The sequence below is a fragment of the Tupaia chinensis genome, unplaced genomic scaffold, assembly GCF_000334495.1.
Source record: "Tupaia chinensis unplaced genomic scaffold, TupChi_1.0 Scaffold000100_1, whole genome shotgun sequence".
Taxonomy (NCBI): Eukaryota; Metazoa; Chordata; class Mammalia; order Scandentia; family Tupaiidae; genus Tupaia; species Tupaia belangeri.
Genome location: NW_006159564.1, coordinates 1,399,279 through 1,424,571, shown reverse-complemented (window position 1 = coordinate 1,424,571; position 25,293 = coordinate 1,399,279). Strand labels below are relative to the sequence as shown.

The 25,293-nt window shown below is 39.2% G+C and overlaps 1 protein-coding gene across 1 annotated transcript in view; it reads right to left on the bottom strand.

The window, feature by feature from the left end:
• The window catches only part of ADGRG7 (adhesion G protein-coupled receptor G7), a 72,255-nt gene extending 61,050 nt beyond the window's left edge, over positions 1 to 11,205 (bottom strand). The window contains exons 1-2 of the mRNA XM_006143565.2: positions 11,033 to 11,205; positions 1,725 to 1,838 (exon numbers count right to left, since the gene is read on the bottom strand). Of these exons, the coding sequence (XP_006143627.1) occupies positions 1,725 to 1,838; positions 11,033 to 11,147 (229 nt within the window). The 5' untranslated portion in view covers positions 11,148 to 11,205. The remainder of the gene's footprint in view (positions 1 to 1,724; positions 1,839 to 11,032) is intronic.
• Between the last annotated feature and the right edge of the window lie 14,088 nt (positions 11,206 to 25,293).

Genomic DNA, 25,293 nt, shown 5'->3' with positions numbered 1-25,293 from the left:
GAATAATGTGAAGGGTTCTCAAAAACTACCATACAATCCAGCAATTCCACTTCTGGGTATCTACCCAAAGTATGGGAATACAATCAGTTTGAAAAACACTTGCACATCTATATTTATTGTAGCATTATTCACAATAGCTAAGATTTGGTACCAACCCAAATGTCCATGAACAGCTGAATGGATTGAAAAAGTGTGACACATATATACTATAGAATACTACTTAGCCATGCAAAACAATGAGACCCTGGCACTATAGAAAGTGGATGGATATGGAAGATTTACCACTAAACAAAGCAACCCAGACTATGAAAGAGAGCCATTGTATGTCTCCATCCAATATATATTGATGTTTTCACTTATGGCAGAAACTGAAAGATTAGAAGGTATAAAAGCACAAAGAGCAACTATGGATACTAAAGATAGTGTGGGAGAAGGACGGGCTATGGGGTAGGGGAGAACAGTGGAAGGGAGGGAATCAAGGGGGGAAAAAGGAGCAAACTAACAGACACAAAAATGGAAAATTATCTGTTGATGATAATGTATATGGTATATCTTTGACTGGACTACTATGCAGCATATTTATGCTGGGAAAATTTGTTTTGTATGTTGTAAAGTGATTGAATGTTTAAAAAAATAAGAAAAGAAAGAAGAAAGGGAAAAAATAATTTTTTTTCATTTTTTTAATATATTCAATCACATTATTTAGCTTACAAAGTGAACATTTCAATATACGAACATTTCTCCCCAGTCCAGTTGATCAAAATATCTTCAAGAGCTAACACCACTACCTCCCCATCCTGTCATTCTCTGTCTCCATACCCCTCCTTCAAATGTCTTTCCCCAGGCTCCACTCCTCCACACACACCACATCTGGCATTCACACCCATCTTTTGTGTTTATACATCCTTTAGTCAATCAGTTTCAGTCATAGAGTGCTGACACTCGATATATATTAAGTGGGGACATACAATATCTCTCCTTCATAGCCTGGCTTGCTTCACTCAGCAGTATATAAAAACATAGAGCCCATAGTAGCAAAGGGAATTATGAGGATATGAGTCAAAGTAAAAAGTCCAATATCATGGAGTATTTGGAATGTAGTAGCTGGTGGAAGTACAGGAAAGGAAAAAATTTTAATTTTATTTTGAGGAATGGGCTTCCAGGGCTCTGGATCCTAAGTAGACAGTATGAGGTATGTGGAGTGTTGGAAAATAAACCTCAGATTAATAAATGGCTTTGATCTTTGATTTTGAGACACTATTGTTGGTAAAATCAAAGCACTAATTTAATAACAACTCTTCAAGGAAATAAGAGAAGACAAAAACCTTAATATACATGTACTTGGATGGGAAGAAGCACCTTGATTTCAGACAAGGTGTATATGTTAAAGTAATAATATTTGAAATGGATAATATGACATGTCACCAATTGAAAGGATTTGAGGTAACCATACCACCCAGTGCCCTGTATTAAACACAAGCCAAGAGGAAATGTAACTGTAAGTTTGAAGATAAACTTGACAGTCAAGAAACAGACAAGGTATACTGAATATTCAGGTAAACAGCTCTAGAAGAAAGCTCAGCTTTTATTATTAGGTTAATAAACATGTCTTAAAACCATCACCATTATATCTATTATTTCTAGAATCATTAGTGGAAGTTTCCAGAAGTTTTTGCTTCTGTCTTTATCTAAACCTTAAACCCTAATATTATCCCAAGACTTACGGATTGTACATCTCAGCCCTTTCCACTCTTCTGTACAAATGCATTTGCCATTTTCCCAGGCTCCACCATTTTTGCAGAAGTCTGTAGGAGCACTTGGTGGGGGATCAGTTTTTTCTAAAGGAAAAATAAACACAATAGTACATGATTAGTTTCTCCTTTCAGGCTTGTGGTGATTTATTTTTTACTTTTTATTTTTTTAGGTTTTTGCCATAGGGCACATGTCCTCACCAGAGGGAGACAAAGAAAAGTGAGAAATCAACCCCTGGGAGGATGGCCACAAAACAATCCCTTCTCCTCCACATGCACACAATGTAATTCTCAAGCCACTGGATCCGAGACTCGAACCATGGTCAGCTATATGGGAGTCCAGCTCCTTGTCTGAAATCAAGGTGCCTCTTCTTATCCAAGTACATGTGTATTAAGGTTTTTGTCTTCTCTTATTTCCTTGAAGAGTTGTTATTAAATTAGTGCTTTGATTTTACCAACAGTAGTGTCTCAAAATCAAAGATCAAAATTCACCATACCACCTGATGACCCCCCAGGTTTGTGGTGATTTAATTCCTATGTATAAAACCATTACTTAGAATATCATTGCTGAGAAAGATCTTCCGTAATACCCCATCAACAAAAATATACACTGAAAATCGACATAAGGTGTACAAGGCTTACTAGATTATGTAGATACTAAGAAGACATATTTGGGGGTCAGTGGGTGGTGTGATGGTTAAGGCACTGGACTCCCACACAGCTGACCATGGTTCAAGTCTCAGACCTGGCTTTCTCACTTTACTTCTCTCTCACTCACTCTCTCTCTCTTTCTTTTGAGTCCAAGTACCTTGTAGCAAATTAAAAATAATAGTAGTAATAATCATAATGATAAATAAAATTAAATAAATAATTCTTTTTTCTTTTTTTTTTTAAGTTGTGTTTGAAAGACACAACATTGTGATGAAGCAGATTAGAATCTCCTGAGAAAAAGAGATTATACAGTCTTTCCAGTAAAGGCATTACCCAGTGTACATGGCAAAGGGGGATGAAACTCAAGCAGAAAGGCACAGACGTAACAGATTAAGGTGAGAGAGGATACTGTTTAGGGCTACGTGAGCAAGTGGAAATGGAAGGAAAGTCCCAGAATAAGGGAGCCATATAAAAAGGCGATTCAAAATCTGTGTATAAATCACCCTCAAGAGGCCGAACGGTGGCACAGAGGTAGAATATGATGATCTGTGGGGTTCATTTACTCGGGGAGATACTGCATCAGCATTTGGAGGCCTTCCTGTACATAGGACATGCACTGCCCATAATCTGAGGCTCATTGAAGCTGGGGACAGGAGGTTGGGGAATCATTGCATGAAGATCCCATTGGGGACGCTGTCTCTCTCCTTGTCACAGAGAAAATTAGTAAGTAAACTTTTTAATAAATTACCCTCAACCTGATGAGAAAAAAATATTTTAAAAAATGAACAGAGCTTCAGGTACCTCTGGGACAATATGAAGCAGTCTAGCATGTTTTTTATATGATTGGAGTCTCAGAAGACAAGAAGGAAAGGAGTACAGCATGTAAAATATCTGAAGAAATAGTGGTCACGATTCCTCACATTTGGTTAAGAACTTTAGGTTACAGAACCAAGAAGCTCAGCATATCACAAACAAAATAATCTCAAGAAAATAATCACACCTCACACAACATGAGAACTATTGAAAATCAAAGATAAGGAGAAAACTTTGAGAGCAAGCAATTACCAGTCCAGACAGTTTTACTGGCAAATTAGGGGAAAAAAATAATACCAATCTTAAATTAACTCAGAACATAAACAAAGGGAAAAACTTCCCAAATTATTTTATAATTCCAAGGTAACCCTGACACTAAAATCTGGCAAATACATGATAAGAAAATAAAATTACAGGCCAATAAGCTTCATGTACATAGATGTAAACATCGTTTAAAAAGAGTGGCAAATCGGGCCAGTGGTGGCATGGTGGTGGTTAAGGTGCTGGATCCCATTTCACCAATTCTGTAGTTCAAGTACTGATCTGGTGGCTGAAAATCTTTTGTTTCTACCATTGGGATTTCCCTTTGAGAAAGAAAATCAGCTCATCTATTTGAATTACTGTTATATTTATTCATAACTTCCATGTACTTACATGCAGGATGAAGACCTACCCATGTTTCATCATTCTGTCTTTTCACTGTAAGCCAAATTCACTTACCAATGTGGATATGTTCTGAGAGATGCACTATTAGGTGGTTTCAGCATGGGAACAGCGATGCATACTTACACAATCCTAAATGGGAGACCCTACTGCACGTCTAGGCTGTATGGTATACTTACATGGGACTATCATGTATGTAGTCCATCATTGACTGAAATGTCATTATATAGCACAGCTGTCACTGAGGTGTATTTCAGATGATCTGTAGAACAAGACTCATGACTCGTAGCTCCAGAGGCTAGCACAATGCAGTTGAGTGGGAGGTAACTGCTATCATGTGAATGTGCCCCCCCCAAAACTAACGTGCTCAGATTTGATTATACCTAAGAATTAAGAGGAAAAATACTTAGACTTGGGCCTTGAAAGGTGGGATCTTTGGGAGAAGGTTAGAATTAAGATTATCAGAGCAGGTACCCCACAATTGCCTCCTGGTGGGTTTGTAAGGAGAGAGAATGAGAACAAAACAGAGACATGCAGACACAGGTTCACTCGCTCTTGCCCTCCATCATGTTGCAATGGGGCCAGAAACCCTCTCATCAGATGTGATACCTGGACCTTGGACCTTCCAACCATGAACTGAATAAACTTCTATTTTTATAAGCTACCCAATCTCAGGTATTTCTGTTATCAGCAACAGAATGGACTAGAGACAAATGCATTCTGAGTGGCTTCTTTGTGATTGGTATTTTGGGGATATTTAGTGCAAGCTGAATATTATCCTCCGTCATAATTGCCTATTTAAGACTGTGTGCTACTCACTTCAAGACTCTAGCCTCTGAAATGCCCAAATTACCCACAGAATACAGCAAAAGTACTATTGGTATCTCTAAGATGATGTAATTCCTATCAATAAAGTCGGGCCTAGAACATTAAGTGACTTATCCATATTATATACTAAGTTTTAGAATTATGGACTCAAAAAAACTGAAATTAAGTGGGCCTGGCAGGTGGCATGGTGGTCGGGGCACTGAATTTCCACATGGTTGACTGTGGTTTGAGTCCCGGACTTGGCAGCTTGTTTTCTCACTTTCTCTCTCTCTCTGTCTTTTTCTCGTCAAATTAAAATAAATAAATAAATAAATAGAGTTAAATAAAATAATTATAAAAAAGAAAAAAAAAACACTGAAATTATCTATTTGTTATTTTACTCTACTAATTCTACACAAAAGCTGAGCAATTTGTTCCAGATCAGGTCGTGTGTGGTAGCGGACCCATTACTAGACTCAGATCTCCCTGTCACTAGTCAAGTGCTCTGGCTTCCTCCTCATAGCTCTGTCTTCACCCCAGGCACAGCCAGCACTGGTTTCATTTCACTTCGAGGTTCATACAGTGGAACATAGCATTTTTCTTTTATAACATCAGTATGATAATATTTCCTTACATTCTTTTGAACCATAATGAGTAATAGTTCCAGAAATAGTAGCCCTAGCCCTATTTTTCAATACTTTCACTACACCTCTTGAAAACTAAATACAGAACATATATGACACACATTTTCTTTTATGCTTCTTAAAAAAATAGTATAAAATAATATTTAATACTCCAAATGGAAAATATTAATTTCTTCTAAAATATACAAAATTAGAATGTGTTTTGGAAAGTCTAGTTTGAACAAGTGGGGAATAAAAACATCTTTCCCTTGTTGAAGAAATTTCACCTGGAGACCCTTTCTAGTGTCTGGCTGAGTCTTCTAGAATTTAAAATCCAGATATCACTCATTTGTTCTAGATCAGGAATGTGAAATCACTGGGTGAGGATAAACTTAAATCATAAATAAAAAGATGATAGTTAGGAAACTTTTTGTTAAGAAAAAAGATGTATACAAATATAATACATAAAGTGTAGTCACTATCGAAGGTAAATATTGTCCAATATTAACTATGTGGTTAACTATTTCAATTAACTAGTTAAATATTTTTCATAAGCTACTCCTATGATGAGGCAGTGCAGCATAAATATTGAAAGGCAAAAGCAGGAAGATATGGCAGTCCTTGGGACTGTTTCTGTTTCCATATTGAGCTAGTCAATTGGACTTAATGATTAAACCTATTGTAGACTTTTGGTTTGATAATTTGAGTATCAATCCAAAGGTCCAATCTAAGTCAATAGTATCTATTCAAGGTACAATTAAGGGAGTGGTAAAAGGTATGCTGTGTACTGAATACCTAAAATATAAAATTCTTATAAAAATTCACAAATTAAAGAATAGTAATCAACATTTATTGAGTGTGTACAATGTACTGGACAGCATCTTAAACCTTTAAATATATTAACTCATTTAATTCTCATAAAAGCCTTATGAGGTAGGGTTTATTACTCCCATAAGAGATGGGAAAAACTGAGGCATAGAAATGTTGATTAACTTGCTCAAATTTACTTAGCAAGTGAGGAGTAGCAGTGGAATTTAAACTCGGGCAGTCTTGTTCCAGACTTTTTCTCCCTACTCACGTGCTTTCCCCCCATTCTCTCAAATACACACTCTCAACCACTATAACCTATAGTAGATCAATAACGTACAATAGATCAACAATGTGTCATCACTTGACCGTCGCTCCTGGTCAAATCATGGTCATATCTAGCATTTCAAGTAAAAATATCTAATACCTCCAAGTCCTGGGATAATTCACTAATCCAAGAGTCTAGCCTTTTAGTTGAAGATAGTAACTTTTGAAACTAGGTCAACACAAGGGGCAGAAGGTAGTACAGCAGAAAAATGTGATACTCCGAAGTATCCTACATGGGAAAGTTTTCAGGTCAAGTCCAGTGGCCTCCCTGAGTATTCCTGCTCGTCCACTATCTGAGACTAACTGAAGCTTAGAAAGGATTGCAGCATCGACACCCTGTGAAGGGTGCTGTTTCTCTGCCTATCTCTTTCTCACTGTCTCTCTCATGGAAGAAATAAGTAAACTGAAAAATACAAGATCAACACTAAACATCATTGATTCTCATACTAAATTAATCCATGCCCCTCGGTCATTTACGTAATAAAATTTATTTCTCAAAAAATGATCTTTTTCCTTTTATAAAAACTATTATTAATGTTTTTATTTAGAGGGTGATTACATGAGGAAGTAAGAAGAGAGACTGGTATATGAATAGAAGAAAAATTTACAACAGCAGAATCAGGACTAATGAAATTTATGGTTGCCTAAAACCCAATTGTTTCCTCTAGAAAACACTTTTGTGGACTTTTGGGATTTTTAATCCCAAAATGCAACTGTGCTCCAAAAACAGTTAGAGTTAGATTTTTAATGGAGCTTGTCTCTTCAGGAAGTTCTGTAACTGAGTGAAATGAAAGCCAGTTACTGTATATATTCTAAAGATTGTAACTTGAAGTGCTTGTTTAATATTTAAACCAGTGATTTGGGACCAGCAGTTGGCGTAATGGCTATGTCGCTGGACTCCCATGTAGTCGACCGGGGTTTGAGTCTTGGGCCCAGTGGCTTAAACTCCTGCCAGGTGTGTGTGAATGCATGCCCAAGATCCCGAGAGGAGAATGGAAGAGACGGGATTTCGGTGTAGCCATCCCCCCTGGGGGGGTTGATTTCTCGCTTTCTGTCTCTCTTTCTTTATCTTTCTGGTGAGCACATGTGCCCTACGGCGAAAACCTCTCTAAAAAAAAAAAAAAAACAACTAAACCAGTGATTCATTAAAAAAATGAAAACTCTCACTTAGAGTAATTAGATTTCATGGAACTCATTCACGGCTTCTTTGATGTCTTAGATGTTGGGGTTACATGAAAGTGGGGAACTCTGTCCATTAAAGGCAGTCACCAGGATGAATACTGCTACAAAATGCAGTCTTTGTTGCTATTCTGGACTAGAAGATAATATGTAACCATTTAATTTTGTACAGCTGAATGAAGCACTTTTTTTTTTACAACTTAGTAGAAGGTGACAAAGCCATGACCATTATTCCATAGGAAAAAACTATACATACCATTTTGAAGACTCAGAAAACCTTTAAGTTGTAATGTATAGTCTGTAAACAGCATTAATAACTTTTTTTTCACCAAAAGGTTTTTTTTCATGAAAAATAAGTAATACAGGCATAAGTTGTGTATCCCTGCCCCCCAAGGGCATGGGCACTAGCCAGGAAAAGACAAAGTGAAAGAAAAAGTGAGAAAGCAACACCGTGGGGCATAGTCATGCCACAATCCCTTCTCCTGCCTCTCCCTGATTTTGAGATTCGGGGTGCACACGCACACATGCCCAATAGGTTTCTTAAGCCAGTGAGTCCAGGACTCAAACTATGGTCAGCTATACAGGATCCAGCTGTCTTAACATTCATACCATGAGCTGACCCTTCATATCTTGTTTATGTTGCAAAATAAATTTTGAATGCAATGAAATTACATTATCCAAAATTTTATGTGTTTATGTATTTTTTTTCTGAATAAGATATTCACAGTTTTCATTAGTTTCTCAGACTAATGGCATGACATTAGTTATAATCCATGACATCCTACCTCTCAAAAGATACATACATAAATTTAGAAACAATTCATCTCTGTAACCCCAGTAAAAGGACTAAAGTGAAAACATTCAATGATTACATGAGATGGACGAGATGAAATGAGAGGGTTTGGATGGGCAGAGGTGAAGAAGACCACAGTGTGGGACCAGCAATTAGTGTAGTGGCTATGTCGCTAGACTCCCACGTAGTCGACCGTGGTTCGCGTCCCAGGCCTGGTGGCTTAAAACTCACGCCGGGCACGTGTGCGTGCGTGCCCAAGATCCCGAGAGAAGAATGGAAGAGAAGGGATTGCGGCGTGGCCATCCCCCCCGGGGGGTGATTTCTCACTTTCTGTCTCTCTGTCTCTCTCTCTGTCTGTCTGGCGAGCACATGCGCCCTATAGTGAAAACCTCTCAAAAAAAAAAAAAAAGAAGAGCAGAGTGAGACAATAACTAACTAAAATCCACTCTGAGTAAAACTCACATGGCAAGGACCTGCTCTGTAGCACGGTAGTTTAGGAATTGGGTCCCACGTGGCTGACCACAAGGTTCAAGGCCCAGACACAGCAGCTTGAGAAATATGTCCAAAATCCCAAAAAGAGGAAGAGGTAGAGAAGAAGGGATTGTGGCAGGCCCATTCCCCCCCCAGGGGTTCTCTCTCTTCCTGTCTCTCTGACTCTCTCTGGAAAAAAAAAAAATAGTAACAGCAAACAATACCAGTCTTTCCACTGTTTTCTTTAACTGACAGTAATAACCTTTTCCTTTCCCACTGGCTTACCCAAAACCTGTGGGGTGTCCTTTACATAAATCGCCCATTGAAAAGTTCTGCTCAAAACAAGGGAAATGCCTGTCTTTTCTGAGGAGCTGGTTTGCTTCTATTGTTCCACATGGGGTCTTCTTTATGCAGTATGCTTATCTGGAGGTAGTGCTCAGGAAGTTGAAAGACAATTTTGCATACCTTCTGTTCTCTACTCTGCTCTCTCCCTTACAGTTGTTTTTGTACTTTGATCCTTATATTAATGATTCTATTGTAAATACCTTTTTTGGTTACATTGTAAATGAATTCATTGTAAGTCACCACAAATTTCCCTTTGAAAGCAGACATCTAGGGCCAGCAGGTGACATGGTGGTTAAAGTGCTGGACTCCCACATGGCTGACTGCAGTTCAAGTCCTGAACCTGATGGCTTCCTTTCTCACTTTCCTTCTTTCTCTGTCTCTCTTTGGTGAGCACATGTGTCCTATAGCATATCTTTAAAAATCATAATAATAATAAATAAATTTACATTTAAAAATCTTTTAAATAAAAGCAAAAATTGGGACCAGCAGTTGGTGTAATGGCTATGTCGCTGGACTCCCATGCAGTTGACCATGGTTCGAGTCCTGGACCCGGTGGCTTAAACTCATGCCAGGCATGCGAGCATGCGTGTCCAAGATCCCAAGAAGAGAATGGAGGAGAAGGGATTGTGGCGTGGCCATCCCCCCTGGGGGGTGATTTCTCTCTCTCTGTCTCTCTCTGTCTTCTTTCTGGCGAGCACACATGCCCTACAGCAAAAACCTCTCCAAAAAAAAAAAAATAAAATAAAAATACAGGAAAGGAGAAAGAAAGGAAGAAAAGGAAAAGGATACTCTTTAAGTTTGGTCTTACAAATTTAGCAGCATTAGGGTAAAATCTGTAGTTTCTAGTAGCTTAAAACCTAAATTAAACTATTTTACAAACTTTAAGCAAAAACTTATTTCCCCAAGTCTAAATCGTATTATCTTTGTTCTGGTAAATTTTCCCATTTTAGTTCTCTAAGCACTATTGATATTTCTTTGGTGTGGTGGAGCAGATCCATTCCCAGCTGCCGCTCCTGCAGTCCTCAACGACAAGAGCTTTGCAGCCATGCCCTGTGCTCCTGCTGCCTCCGAGGGACCGACCAACCCTCCACCCTCAGCGGCTGTCAGAGACAGGCACCTCTCCTGCGGCTTCTTTAGGCTGGCACTACTTACACTTATTTTCTGAGTTCCATCATAAACTGTCCCTGGTTTTAACAAAAGGAAGTGTTTAGGACATCCAACTGTGAATCCATTTACATGGCATTCAAATCCTCCATCCCTTTTTACCTTGTCTGCTCTAGCCTTTTGTACCAACAGGTATCTGTTGAATAACCAGGAGAATCATTTTAAAAATAATCTTCATTTTGTAGTAGTTTACTTCCCCTGGAAAGTGAAACTGTTCTGTATGTGCAAACCACTAGAGCATTCTATCTGCAGACATAGTGACAACATTCCTAAACTTCCTCCTTGCATTGAAAATCCATCCTGTGTGTGTGTGCAAGAGAGAGAGGGAGAGAGGGGGAAAATATGTTTATGTGTGTATAAGATCATATCTATTTGCCTTTTTTGGATTTGGCTAAATAAATCCAAACATGCATGCTTTTAATTATTACTCTGCTATCAATTCAGTCCCTAGTGATAAGAGCGTGAAGAGGCCAAGTTAACCATATCATCTGCACCTTCTCACTCACGCTCACACATACACACTCATAAAGATACAGCCATATCTGGCCACCGCTGGGCATTTCCCAACACTGTGTGTCAGGTGGCAGGGACAAAGACAATGCCTTTTCTTGCTCTGAGTTAAGCATATAGGACATTACCTGCTTTGATCCTGACCGTAATAATCCAGCTGCTCAGTCCCAAAAACACAGCAGTCAGCAACCCACAGACCACGGCCACCAGCACTCTCAGGTTATAGGCACGGCAGGAAGCCATGGGGAAGCCAAATCACAGATCCGCTTCCGGGTGAAGAACAGCTCACTTCTCTTCTTCTTCAGGTAAGTAGTTTGATCAGAAACTATTCAAAAATTATATTATTCCTCCTCTAGTGACCTATCAGACTGAGGTCTTCATTTCTTAGGATTTTTGAAGGTAATAGAACAGGATGTGACTTGAATCACCCAATAAAGAGTGTGGCTCTGCCTGTAATTCCCTGGTCCTTCACTGAAGGAGAGCATGAAAAAAAAGGGATAAGACTTACAGGGAAAAAGAAGATAACTCAGGGCCATAAAAAGAAGGGGAGGGACTAGCCAAGACAGTCAAAGGGTAAATGTCCAGAGAAGCAATCGACTAGAGGAAGGTGTCACCGGAAATAACCAGCTCTGTAAATTAATACCAATTAAAGTAGCAATCGCATGTGTATTTTTTCCTTTTACTATGAGATCCAAATTTTTAAACTTAGTGTGTAGAAAGACTGCGTTAGGAATATTGAAGCTCCTGCCTGAGAAAATTTTAACTAGGATGACTTTTTGTAAGTTCCTCCCATTTATCTAAATACCTGTAGATCAAGGCATCTTAGCTGTTATACATGGATCTAGCTGTGGAGTCTAAAAGGGGGTCATCTTCTTTACTCTTTGTTAACGGTAGCTGTCTTTTTCAGGTTTATCTTTTTCTTTTTTTAAGGAGAAACCAGCCTGTGGAAATCTAAGGGTCTGAATGTGGTAGACTAGTGTTTTTGTTTGTTGTTTGTTTGTTTCAGTGTTTCTCTACTAAATGTCACTCTCCTGCCAAGATTACTCCTCTTACATGTCTCTCAGTTTTTTAAAATAATTTAGCACCCGTGAAGGGGGCCCAAAACACTTGAGTGGTCAGCTCTTATTTTGTGTTTACTGGAGGAGCCTGTTATTAATTATTGCACTTGGGATTTCCTAGAGGTCCGCTAGGCTACTCGTCCTAAGGAAAGGAGATCTTCCCCCTCATCCAGACACTCCCTGTATGGCTTTCAGTCATCTGGGCTGTTTACCCACAGGGAGGAGCAAGTGTCCTTTATTTTTGAATCTGAGAGGCTCAGTCTCTCCTTTGTCTGTGAATAGGGAAGCTCAGGTTTTGTTTTTGTTTTTCAGTGCAAATGCACAGCAGCCAATTGAAGCAGTTTTGAGAAGACAAAGGAGGAAGACCTTTTAGAATGCACCTTTTTCCCCCTTCTTATAGTGTACTCTCATACATTAGGTTCTCTAACTCTACTGCCTCTCGCTTGGAGGGGAACAAACCGCTACCCCACCTTTTTTTCCCCCTTCTTCTTATAATTAGTGTACTCTCATACATTAGGTTCTCTAACTCTACTGCCTCTCGCTTGGAGGGGAACAAACCGCTACCCCTTTTTCTGGAGGAGAACAAACCATTGCCACTCACTTAGAGAGGAGCAAATTTGGGTAACCCAGAAACAGACAAACAAACAAAAACCAGCTTAGAAACAAACCAGACTATCTACCAAATTTTGGGGAGGTCTGGGGCCAGAGAACTTACTGAATCTCCCCTGAGGAGATGCTTGTAGCCGGAGAGGACACAAAAGACTCACTGTGCTGGTGATACCAGGCACTGGGTTTTCAGTGACCCCTCAGGGAAGATCTCTGGTTTGTCTCCGGTGCTTTTTTGGTCGCCATCTTGTTGAGGGAAATAACCAACTCTGTAAAAATAATAATTAACATTGTTTATTTCTAAGTAGAATATGAATGACGTAGGCCAGAGAGGAGACAAAACATGCCTTTCTTGGGGTAATCAAGTACAGAGTTTCCTTTTATTTGATTTTGAGAATAAAAGACAAGGTTTAGAGTTTAGTGGGACCAGCAAATGGACCAAGGGCTATGTCTCTGGACTCCCATGTAGTCAACCACGGTTGAGTCCCAGACCCGGTGGCTTAAGCTGACACTGGGCTCGTGTGTGTGAGTGGCCAAGATCCCAAGAGGAGGATGGAGAAGGGATTGCAGCGGATTGCAGTGTGTCCATCCCCCTGGGAGGTGATTTCTCGCTTTCTGTCTCTCTGTCTCTGTCTTTCTGGTAAGTGCATGCGCAATATAGCAAAAACCTCTCCAAAAAGCAAAACAAATTAGAATGGAGTGAAGCGTTTTTCTACTGGTCTGGCCCAAAAAGGTGGGACATGTGGAAGTAGGGATTTGTGGGTTATATGTGGGTTTTACAGTTTTTAGGTTGATGATTAGAAAAGGGAGTTTCCAAGACTAAAAAAAAATGTACTTTAACAGAGATAAAGAGGCTTAATATACATCTCAAAAATACTACACCAGGAACAAGATGTAGGAAGAATCCTGTTATCAATAGGTCAAAATGGTCTGTTAATGTTTCTGGGCATGACTCCCTCCGAGTCTGCTAAAAAAGTTTTTAGAAAATAGAAAAAAAGCAGTCAGACTTCTGTCCTCAAAGGGAACACAAAGAAACCAGAGAGAAAATTATGAAGGCAGTGGATCCCGGTGATCACTTTTGCTTTTGTTTAGGGAAGTCCAGCAGAGGTAGACTAGCAGGAATTTCAGGTCATTTTTCCTCTTGGGAAAATGAGAAGTTGTCTACAAAAGGTTAAACAGTTACTTGGGATGTTTGCATTTCTTTAAGGAGCCCACAATTTGACAGCTGCAATTGGTGAGTGAGTATAACATCAAGGAATACTTTTTTTTTTTTAAGTTTTCTTTATATTAATTTCCTGACAGAGAGAGAGAGAGACAGAGAAAGGCAACCCTGACAGGGTCTCACCACTCCACGATCCACTCCACACCTTCCTGCTAGCCAGATCACTGGCATACTTGCAGATGCACCTGACATGTTCAGGTCAGCCTGGGATCCAAACCCGGGCCTTCCTATATGACTCCAAGACTGCACAGCAGTGCCCTACAAGCACTATAGTGACTGAGCCATGGGGTGAGCTTTTAAAGCTGAACATTGCAGTCCATCTGTTATAGGCTGAATTATGTCTCCTCAAAACTCTTATGTTGAAGTCCTGATCTCCAACATGTGATCGTACTTGGAGATAAGGTTGTTACAGAGGTAATCAAGTTAAAATGCAATCATTAGGGTTGGCCCTAATCCAATAACTGGTGTCCTTATAAGAAGATGAAGTTTAGACACAGACATATATAGACTTGTGAAGAGACACAAAGAGAAGATGACCATTTACAAGCCAAGGACAGAGCCCTGGAACAGATCCTTCCCTCATAGCCTCAAAGGGAAACAACCATTCTGATACCTTGATTGGAAACTTCTAGACTCTACAACTGTGAGACAATAACTTTCTATTGCTTAGCCACTCAGTAAAGCACATCATCACAGCAGCCCTGGAACACTAGTGCAGTATCTAGCCACTCCAACGCTGACCTTTTCCTGTCCAGGGTTCCACGCTCTTCTTCCCTACATTCTTCTCTATCTCTAACTGAAAGAATGAATAAATGAGTGAATATTTACTTCCTCAGTCAGAGTCCAGCTTCTGGGGGAGCAAACACAAGCTTTGTCTGCTCTGGATGTCCCCTCAGTTCATCAAACCCACATGAAGTACTGTTGATATGTCAGGCTTGCTAAAACATGGATGGGGTCCTCATAGAGCTCATACTTTCTCAGAGAGGAGACACCTGGGTACAGCTACCTATACGACAAGTGGTAGCTGTTAAAATGAAATTTGATCAAAGTTTTAAATTATTATGGGCCCAGCCATGATGGTACATGCTGCTAAGATGCTGTGCTCTGCAGGCTGGGACCACATGGGAGGTCCAGGTTCAATTCCCAGTCCAACCCAAAGTGTCAGTAATGTGCCTGCAGTCTACTAGGGTGTGACCAGGGAGGCTGAGGCAAGGGATGGTGAGCTGAGGATGACCTGAGCAACACCATGAGACCCTCTCTGGAAGAGCTGGGTGTACTCAGGCACGCCTGTAGTGAGCCTTTAGTCCCAGTTTGGAGGCTGAGGGGAGAAGGTCACAACAAGGTAAGAGCCTGGTTCAGAATTATTACAGCATACTGATCTGTTAATTCTTTCGGAGTGTTAACTAAGACTTTACAAAAAAATATTTTACATTTAAACTGACTTTTTATTAACCCCTTAACAACTGTGTGTTTTTTCCCTCCAGAGAAGGGAGTTAAAACTATGGAAAGGGAGAAAACTTGAGTATCAGGAGAACCTCAAACCGGGTAACCTGCAATGAGGACAAAAAAAAAAAGCTACATGTGTCAATTCTGAAGAAAGTAATATCCTGTCAGATAAATGCTTAAACGAATTCAGGAACTTCTCTCTCTCTTTCTCTCTCTCTCTCTTTGGAAAGAGAGATTTTTGCTAAGGGTGTGTGCACTTGCCAGAGAGACAGAGAGATAGAAAGTGAGAAATCACCCCCAAGAGAGGATAGCCATGCTGCAGTTTCTTCTCCGCTATTCTCCTCTCGGTATATTGGGCATGCATGCACACATGCCCCGTGTGAGTTTTAAGCAATCAGGTACAGGATTTGAACTGTGGTTGACTACACAGGAGTCCAGCGACGCAACCATTATGCCATCTGCTGGTCCCAAGAATTCCTCTCTTTATACCGAAGAGGAAAATCATCATGACTAATACAACAGAGTGACATAGTTCAAAGGAAGGGATTATTTCCAATCCTTAAACTAAATAATTTTCATCTTGTCTTTTAAAATAAAAAGCCTACAGTGTTGGACTGGAATTGAATGCATCACATAAACTTGTGATTTTTCAATATTTTTAAAAATAATGTATATTACCATATATATCACACATTTAATATATACTCTATATATACACAAATAAATATAAGTTCAAAAGCATATGAATATATATATATATATATATATATATATATATATATATATACACACACACAAAAATGTATATTGTGCATATTTATAATACTCACCACACTTTACATATGTGTATTCTCTAGTTCTGGTCATTCCTAGAGTAAAAAAGTAGTGCCAATCCATTCACAAGAACACACTTAGAACCCAGGTATTCATTTAAAACTATAATTTTCCACTAAAAAGAACATGACTCTACAAAAAAGCATGAATTCAAGGAGAGAGGGGGCTATATAGTTAATTTTATGCATCAACCTGGTTTGGCCATTGTATTCTGCTCTTTGATCAAACATCATTCTAGACGTTTCTATGAAAGTATTTTTTTAGATGAGAATAAAGATTTAACATTTACATCAGTAGGATTGAGTAAAGTTGATTACCCTCTACAATGTGGGTAGACCTTATCCAGTTGAAGGCCCTCAAAGAAAAAAACTCACCTCTCTCAGAGCAGAGGGTATTCCGTCAGCAGATTGCCATTGGATTTGATCTACAGCATCAACTCTTCCCAGCCTGCTCACATGCCCTGAAGATTTTGAACTTGCTCGCCTTTACAACTGGTTGAGCCTGTTCCTTTAAATCAGTCTCTCTCGGTGCCAGCAGGTGGCATAGCAGTTAAGGCACTGGACTCTCACATGGCCAACCTCAGTTCAAATCACAGACCTGGTAGCTTGAGAATCATGCCAGGCACGGGGTGTGGGTGTGTGTGTGTGTGTGCATGTGCCCAAAATCCCAAGAGAAGAATGGAGGAGAAGGGATTGTGGTGTGGCCATCCTGCTGGGGAATGAGTTTTCACTTTCTCCCTTACTGTCTCTTTCTCTCTTTCTCTGTCTCTCTCTGGTGAGCGCACATACCCTATGGAGAAAAGCCTTTAAAAAATTTTTTGATTGGGGCCAGCAGGTGGCATGGTAGTTAAGGGCACTGGACTCCTACCTGGCTGACCACGGGTCAACTCCCAGACCTGGTAGCATGCTTTCTCACTTTCCCTCTCTTTCTATCTCTCTCACACTGCCCCTCTCTGGTCAAATTAAAATAAATTAATTAAATTAATGAAGTTAAATAAAATAATTCTTAAAAATGTTTTTCTCTCTCTCGTATTATAGTTATATACAAATATGTATTTACATATACATATTATATTATTATATGTAACCATGCATATACACACATATATGTATATTTATGTGTGTATATGCATAGTTACATATAATAAATATATATTTTGTGTGTACATTTATATAGTAAATATATCCTGTTGGTTGTGTCTCTCTGGAGAATAAATGCAGGGGACATAGTACAAGAAGCACTGTGCACTTCCAGACTAGGAAGGCCCGTAATCCCCAGAAAGTTTAGCAATGCATGATACTCAAGGATATTCAATAAATGTGTGATCTAGTAAGAGAGTAGGTATGTAAAACATGAGAGACCACCACAGATAACATGCAGGAGTCACTAGCTGATAAATCATCTACTTTACAAGTGTAAATACCTCCTACATGAAGAATGTTGGAATGACAAAAAAGACTAAGGAAGTTTGCCAATCTATGGCACCACAAAAAAGTATAAATGTATAACCAAGCCAAATTGTCAGTAGGTTTCACAAGGATAACACACGTTTTAGTTGGTAGTAAAACTAGGGAGAGATGATAAAGAGAGAGACTATCTTCATTCCTGGTATTTACAATATAGCCTTTGAGTATACCATTTCCCATCTCAAACACTTAGAGTACTTTAAAGTATAATCAGTAAGCTTAACACTACTATCAAAGCAACTGGAGTATATTAATTTGCTAAGGCTGCTATAACAAGCTAAATTGCTTCCATAAGAGAAATGTATTGTCTTACAGTTCTGGAGGCTAGAAATTCATGACCAAGGGATTGGCAGCCTCATGCTCCTCTGAAGGTGCTAGGAAGGATCTGTTCCATGCCCCTCTCCTAGCTTCTGGCCATTTCCTGCCAGTCTCTAGAGTTCCTAGATTTGTCAATGCACCACCCCCATCTCTGCCTTCAAGTTCACATGGTGTTTTTCCCATGTGTATGACTGTGTTCAATTTGTCTATTTTTATAAGGACCCGAGTCATAGTAAATTGAGACCTGCCTTAATCCAGTTTTGTGTCATCCAAAATAATTATATCTGCAATGATGCTATTTCTAAATAAGGTCACATTCTACATTTCTGGAGGTTAGGACTTCAAAGTATGAACTTGGGGGCGAGAACATGATTTACCCATAACAATGAATGATCACACTAATTAAAATTGAATATACTTTTTAAATAACCCAAATTCTACCTGTAATTATTTTTGTGTTCTAACTTCTTACTTGAGTCTTTTGGAGTGTGAACCTGTTTATGAGTTGTGTTTCCAGGTCCTGCCACCAGAGGGTAGCATCATTCCTACTGTTCTTAGTGCTGTTCTGTCTAATCTACAGTTTCTTCAAGGCTCAACCATTCACTCATGATGTAGGCATGTCAAATGTGGGATAAATCTTAGACACATTAATGGACGAGTGGGAAGTAGGCAGGGTATCATGTTAGGAAGAATGGCATGGCCCAGCCATCCCTGTCTTGGACCTAGCACCAGAATCACACAACCACAGGTGTTTGAACAGAAGCTGGCCTGTCTTTCTTTGTGGGACACAGAGGGCTCGAGCATGGTGGTGAGGATGGAGATGAATGGTCTTTAGAACCAGTAAGCCCATCTAAGAAAGAGCTGAGCTGAGCCATGCACTATGCACTGTGCGTTGTGCAGCCTCGGAAATGAAAAGAGCTCTCACTTCCAGTGTCAGGCATCTTACATCGATCATGGCTTGGCCACTGACTGGCTGCATGATCCTCAACAAGTCACTAACTCTCCAGTCTCAGGGTCCTCACCTGTAGTCGACCTTTAAGGTTCCATATTCTCTAAGTAATATCTTCCCCTGGTTTTCTCTCTTCTTTCTTCACCTATTACTCACTAACCAAGACTTTACGTAGAGAAAGATTCCTTAGGTGCTTTCCGCAGAGACAAAAGAAATGTGTTCCTCTTTAGGGAGTTAATGTAGTGAGAAGGAAGAATTTATGTGCAGAGAGAATTAGAGGACTGGACAGCATATATCCAGCACTACCCTAGGCTCTGGACTACAGGAGTTCATAGACAGAAGAGGACAGTAGGAAGAGGAAAAGATTTTGAATGGCACCTTAAAGAATCCTCAGAAATAAGACAAAAGGTAGAAAGGGTGGTTAACATGGCAGAGATATGGAAAATAAAATGTTTTGAGAACAGGGAACTAATCAACACATTGGTACGGGGATTGTGTAAAGAGCATTATATGAGGGCATAACTATATAATGAATTAAAGTCAACTAAAGTGATTATGTTTCATTTTTATGCTCAAAAAGGCAATGCTCTAAGTATAATGTGAATTAATTTCAACTTAATCTCAATGGTAAAAGGAGCCTGGTTCAGTTTCTCAGGAGATGAGCTGTTCTATCCTAAATCACCAAGTCCCTTGATTATTTGAGGGAGTTTATTCTTGTATGTTTTAGAGGCTGTACATATTTTGGCTTCAGAAACAGATCAACATGGGAGAGAGTGGTCTTCAAGTTCCACCTCTAGCTTTTTGGATAAAATCTTTAATATTCCCTTTAGGACACATAAAAAGCAAGATAGCCCAAGTCATGAGAGGAATCACATAAGAGGTACTTTTTCACCTCCACATGAACGTTTTCTTAGTCATACTCGTTCTTTCCACAGGTCAGCTCCTATGCACAATCAACAAACATATATGGTCCCTGTGTTTGTTTTCACACCAGAACGCACAGCTCCTTTGTAAGTCCTCGCAGTGTTCTTCAGGCCAGTCAGGAGGTGCGGATCCTGAGCTGCTGGGATGTCAGGCACACAGCGCTGCGCCTGGCCTTTACGTTGGACGGAGAACTGAACACAGGCCCCCGCTACAGTCTCAGCATGAGGAGCACGGTGTACAGCATGCAGTCGCAGCTGGACCAAGATCCTGTTTTAAAGCACTGAAGGTTAAGATGCAGAGCTGTTGGTTTAATTACCTTTAAAAGAGAATGGCTGGGTCCCAGCTGGTGACATAAGGTTAAGGTAGCTGGATCACACATGGCAGACCGACTGTGTGGTTCAAGTCCCAGACCCAACAGCTTGAAAAACACACCAAACACAGGTACATTGTGCCCAAAATCCTGAAAGGAGAAATGAAAGAGAAGAAATTGAGATACAAACTTCCCCTACAGAGTGTGTTTCTCTCTCGCTCTCTCAGCCAGAGACATACCCTCTAGCAAGTTAAAAAAAGAAGAGAGAGGGTCTTAGAATTCATTAGGACATCACCTTAATAGCTGTAAAAATGAAGTAGTCAGTAGTCCTACCAGATTGGAAATATGTATGTGGGAGACATACAGGATTACATTAAGTTCAGAAGTCAATACACTTAGAAAGCTATTTGAATTTCTTATGCACTAAAGACTAATAAAATTCTATCAAGTAACATGACAGCTTGGGGTGGGAGTTACAGAATTTCATGAGTAGGCAGGTAGGACAGGTAATTATGACTCCACCTTAGGAAAGTACACTCCCCGTGTGAAGGCTGCGATACAATCTGTGGAGGAGTTTGACACATGAGTGTAAATGGGGTTCAGGTGCATCATTCAGGTCACTGTCAAGAACCCTGTCTCATTCAATATCTCTGGGTCTAATACAAGGGGATAGAAAAATAGAATCAAAGTACAAATCTGATTGGGTATGAAAAGTTTTTAAAATCCATACAGTTTTTTCATAGTACACATTTTCCAGCTGATTAAATATTCCCCCGGTATGACATGTCATAAACAAACTATTTTTATTTTAATATTGAAATACTTAGAATTAAGCACAGAAATGTTTAAAAGAATCAAAATCATAGTGTGGCACATGGTGTATGCATGCCCGAATCCCAAAAGAAGAAATGGAGCAATGGTATGACCACCCCCAAGGGAGTGCTTTCTTTCTCCCTTTCAGTTTCTCACATGCACCCTTCAGCATTTTTTGAATTTTCAACTTGAAAGTATAAGAAGAGGTCATATTTTTTCCCCCACCCTATCTCTGGCATCTGCAGTTGTTTTCCATTCCTTTATTCTTCTCCACGTTGTATTGATTCACAAAATATCTTAATTAATCTAAATACTTTCAATAGTAAGATCAGCTGATATATACATATCTGTGAACAAAAGTTGACTTTAGACATGAAATTCTGTGGGTAGAATGAATATACTATAAAGTAGCACATAGCTGAGGCTATCTAGCTTACTGTGGTTACTAAATAGGTATTGTTTAAATACATTTTTTTAATTTCAAGAAAGGAAGTTTTAGCTTTAATAAATCAAAATCAAAAAATGTTAAGAGAACTTTGCTTAATACTTAAAGCCAGGAGACAGGTTAGGATTCTGTTCGAATAGTAAGTACATGGCCCTGTCCACAACTCAAGAGAAGACGAAACTCCTTAACACTGGAAAACAAAGCATAGGTCAGGAATGTTTTAGTCAAAAGTCATAAAATTCTATTTCATGAGTTCAAACTCATGTACTTTATCTTCTGTTGTCTGATCTTTCCGTTTAAATTCTGGAAGATAACGTTCAACTCTAGACTTGTCCCTACCATTAAGCTGGCCATTTTCTTAGTTGTTTTAGAACTATTATTTCTGTGTGTCTGACTTCAGTTTTCCTGGGATAGAACTCCCTTCAGAACTTCTTGGCAAGCTGATCTGGTGTTGGTAAATTCTTTCAGGTTTTGTTTATCTGAGAATGTTCTTGTCTTCTCTTCCCATATGAAGGATAATCTTGACAGATACAGTATTCTTGATTGAAATGTTTTTTCACTCAATAATATATTTTCCCATTCTTTCCCTGCTCACATTGTTTCTGATGAGAGATCTGCTGTTAGCCTGATGGTATATCCTTTGTAGGTAACTTAATGTTTCTTTCTGGCCAGTCTGAGTATCTTGTTTTTAAATGTGCAATTGAGTAACAAATCTAGGCTTGATTTTATGAACTTTCACTATGTTTATACAGTATTAGAATAATTAAAACCACTTAAATTTCACATTTACTTATGCTTAGCAAATAAATGTAAACTTAATAAATTAGAGTTTTAAGAATAACTTAAGAATTTGGAAAGACTGGTCAGTTAATTTAAGTATTTGAAAAGAATATTAAAAGTATTTCAAAAGAAATCTACTTATGTTTAAATTTGTGCCTAAACATTCAAGTCTAAATTGGGTATTGAAATTAAAGTTAGAGGAGCCAGGAGGTGGTGCAGTGGTTAAGGTGCTGAATTCCCACATGGCCAACCACGGTCCAAGTCCTGGACCTGGTGACTTGAAAACCACATCAGGCAAGTGGGTATGCATGCCCAAAAGCCTGAGAGGAGAATGAAGGAGAAGGGATTGCTACATGGTGATATATATAAAACTTGGGCTAGAAGATGGAGTTAAGGCAGCTGAATCCTACATAACCAACTCAACAGTTCAAATCCTGACAGCTCAAAAATCATGCTGGGCATGAGTGTGTATATACACAAATCCCAAAAGGAGAAATGGAGGAGAAGGGATAATGGCATGAACACCCCCCAAAGGATACTTTCTATGCTCTCTCTCTCTCTATTTCTCTCCAGTGAACACATGTACCCTCCAGAATTTTTTTTTAATTTTGAACTTGAAAGTATAAGAAGAGATTACATTTTTAAAGGAATTATTTATTTTAGTTTTACTTTTATTCATTTATTATTATTATTCTATTTGATCAGAGAGAGACAGAGAAAGAGAGGGAGAGTGAGAAAGCAAGCCTCCAAGTTCAAGACTCAAACATGGTAGGCCATGGGGGAGTCTACCACACCACCTGTTGGCCCCAAGATGACATTTTTAAATTTTTACTAATTTAATGGAAAAACTCAATCACTAGATCCACTGCACATCTCTTGACAGCATCTCTCCAAACTTAAAACAAAAATCTCCTTTGTTACCATTTATTTAGGGAACATTCTTTTATATTATTTCCTTCCTGTCTCCTCTCAATTTTCTTCATCTGGAATTTTACATTAGAATATAAGATTTCCAAACCTAGTCTCTGTTTGCAGAGACTGGACAAAGAGACTTTCTGCTGTCTCATAAAGACTGTAGAATATTTGAACTTATGTTTTTTACAGTTTTAACTTAGTTCTTGATAATTACTCCTGGAGTCTTTTCTCAGGCTTAGATAGCAGTAATGCCAGTTTCAAGTAATTATGGCTGACCACTCACTCCTTTGCAAGCCTAACTCCCCAAAGTCATAGAATCTTTCTAGATTAGAAAAGAGCCCTGAGACACAGGATACACATGGGACAGGCACTATGGCCACCTGAGGATCATGGTAGGTGGGCATTTTCATATGCCAGAAATGCACTAAGATGTATTATTCAAGATAAACCTTTAGGGACCTACATCTATTTTGTTGTTGTTGTTGTTTGTTTTGTTTTGTTTTGATCATAATCTTCTTTATATTACATTGGATTACATACAACTTTACAGTGTATTACATTGCTTTTTCAAAAGGGAATGCCATGCATGTCAGTCAATACAGAGACATTAATGTTGTTTTTCAGATCTTAAGTAACAAAGTGAATATGTCCAATTCTTGGACCCAAAGAATCTACTTACCTCTTTCTTCAGTGTCATTGTGCTCTGTACCCAATGGGGCAGCCTTCTTGATACATTAAGGCTTCTGGACTGTGGGGGGGGCGGGGGAGGGTGTCTTTGGAACTTAATTGCCCACATTTTAGCTCCAGCTGCCTGCCTTAATGATCCCTTAGTCAACTCTCCTCTTTTCTGTTGTGGCAGACTGGCCTTTGTGACTAACGTTGTACTAAATTAACCATCAACATGCCTCAATTTCCTCTTAGACTCTGCTCATAAAATGTGATCACCTCAAAGACCCCATGCATGATTCATTCAAGTCCCTTAGAGAGGAGCTCGTGTTGATCCCTGGAGACCCAGAAGCCTGTTAACAGTAGAGCCAGAATCAAGAACAAGATTTCTTGATGCTCCATAGGAACCGACTTAGTCCACAGACTAGGTAACAGCTCTGACATTGTACTCAGGAACACACAAAAGGATTTTCCTTGTTATAGCCTCCCAACTATTTTAATAGAGGAGATGTCATGGCAGTTATCTACAATAGTTCATGTTCCCCCAAAAGCAGGTGTTGGAAACTTAATCTCTCATGCAACAGTGTTGGAGGTGGAATCCTAATGGGAAGACTGTGAGTCATCAGGGCTTCACCTTCATAAATGGATTAATACCAATTATAAAAAGTCTTGAGGCTTCATGTTTGATCTATGGCCATGTGAGGTCTTCTGCCATGTTATGAGGCAGGAAGAATGAGGCTCTCACCAGACGTTAGCATCTCAGTAATCAGCTTCCCAGCCTCCAGAGTTGTGAGATACTGTTTTTTATTTATATACTACTCATGGTATTTTGTTATAGCAACACAAAACAGACTAAGACACCAGCTAACCTGTGTGGTAACTTTTTACTCTTAGAGAGAACATCACAATTCTCCTTTCCCACTCTCATGGCTTAGCAAACATAGATCCTTGGGAGGATTTCCCTTTATCTTGTCTGACAGATTGCACAATTCAAAGAAACTTCTGGTTTACTTTTCTCTTGGGAAAACTCAGTGTTATAGAAAGAGATATTGTGGGTTAGCAGGTGGCATGGTGGTTAAGGTGCCAGATTCTCACATGGCCAACCACAGTTCAAGTTCCAGACCCAGTGACTTGAAAAGTGTACTAGGTGTGTGTGTGTGCATGCCCAAATTCCTGAGAGGAGAATGGAAGACAGGGGGTTGCAATGTGGTCATCCCCCTATGGAGGTGATGTCCCACTTCTCTCTGGCAAGCACACACGCCCTATTGCAAAATAAATAAATAAATAAATAATAAAGAAAAAAAAGAAAAAAGAAAAGAAAAAGAAAGAGATGTTTCATGGGGCCAGCAGGTGGTGTGGTGGTTAAAGATGCTGGACTCTCACATGGCCAATCATAGTTCGAGTCCCAGACATGGTGGTTTGCTTTCTCACTTTTCATCTCTCTCCCTCTTCTCTTTGTCCCTCTATGGTCAAATTAAAATTAAAATAAATAAAAATAAAATTAAAATAATTCTTTTTTTAAAAAAAGAGAGATGTTTCCAAAAACAGGAATTCATTTGTCTTGCAGCTTTTTCCACATGATGCTAGTGTTGGTTGGGGGTGGGGTGAGTTAAACAACAAAAACAAAGATTTGAGGT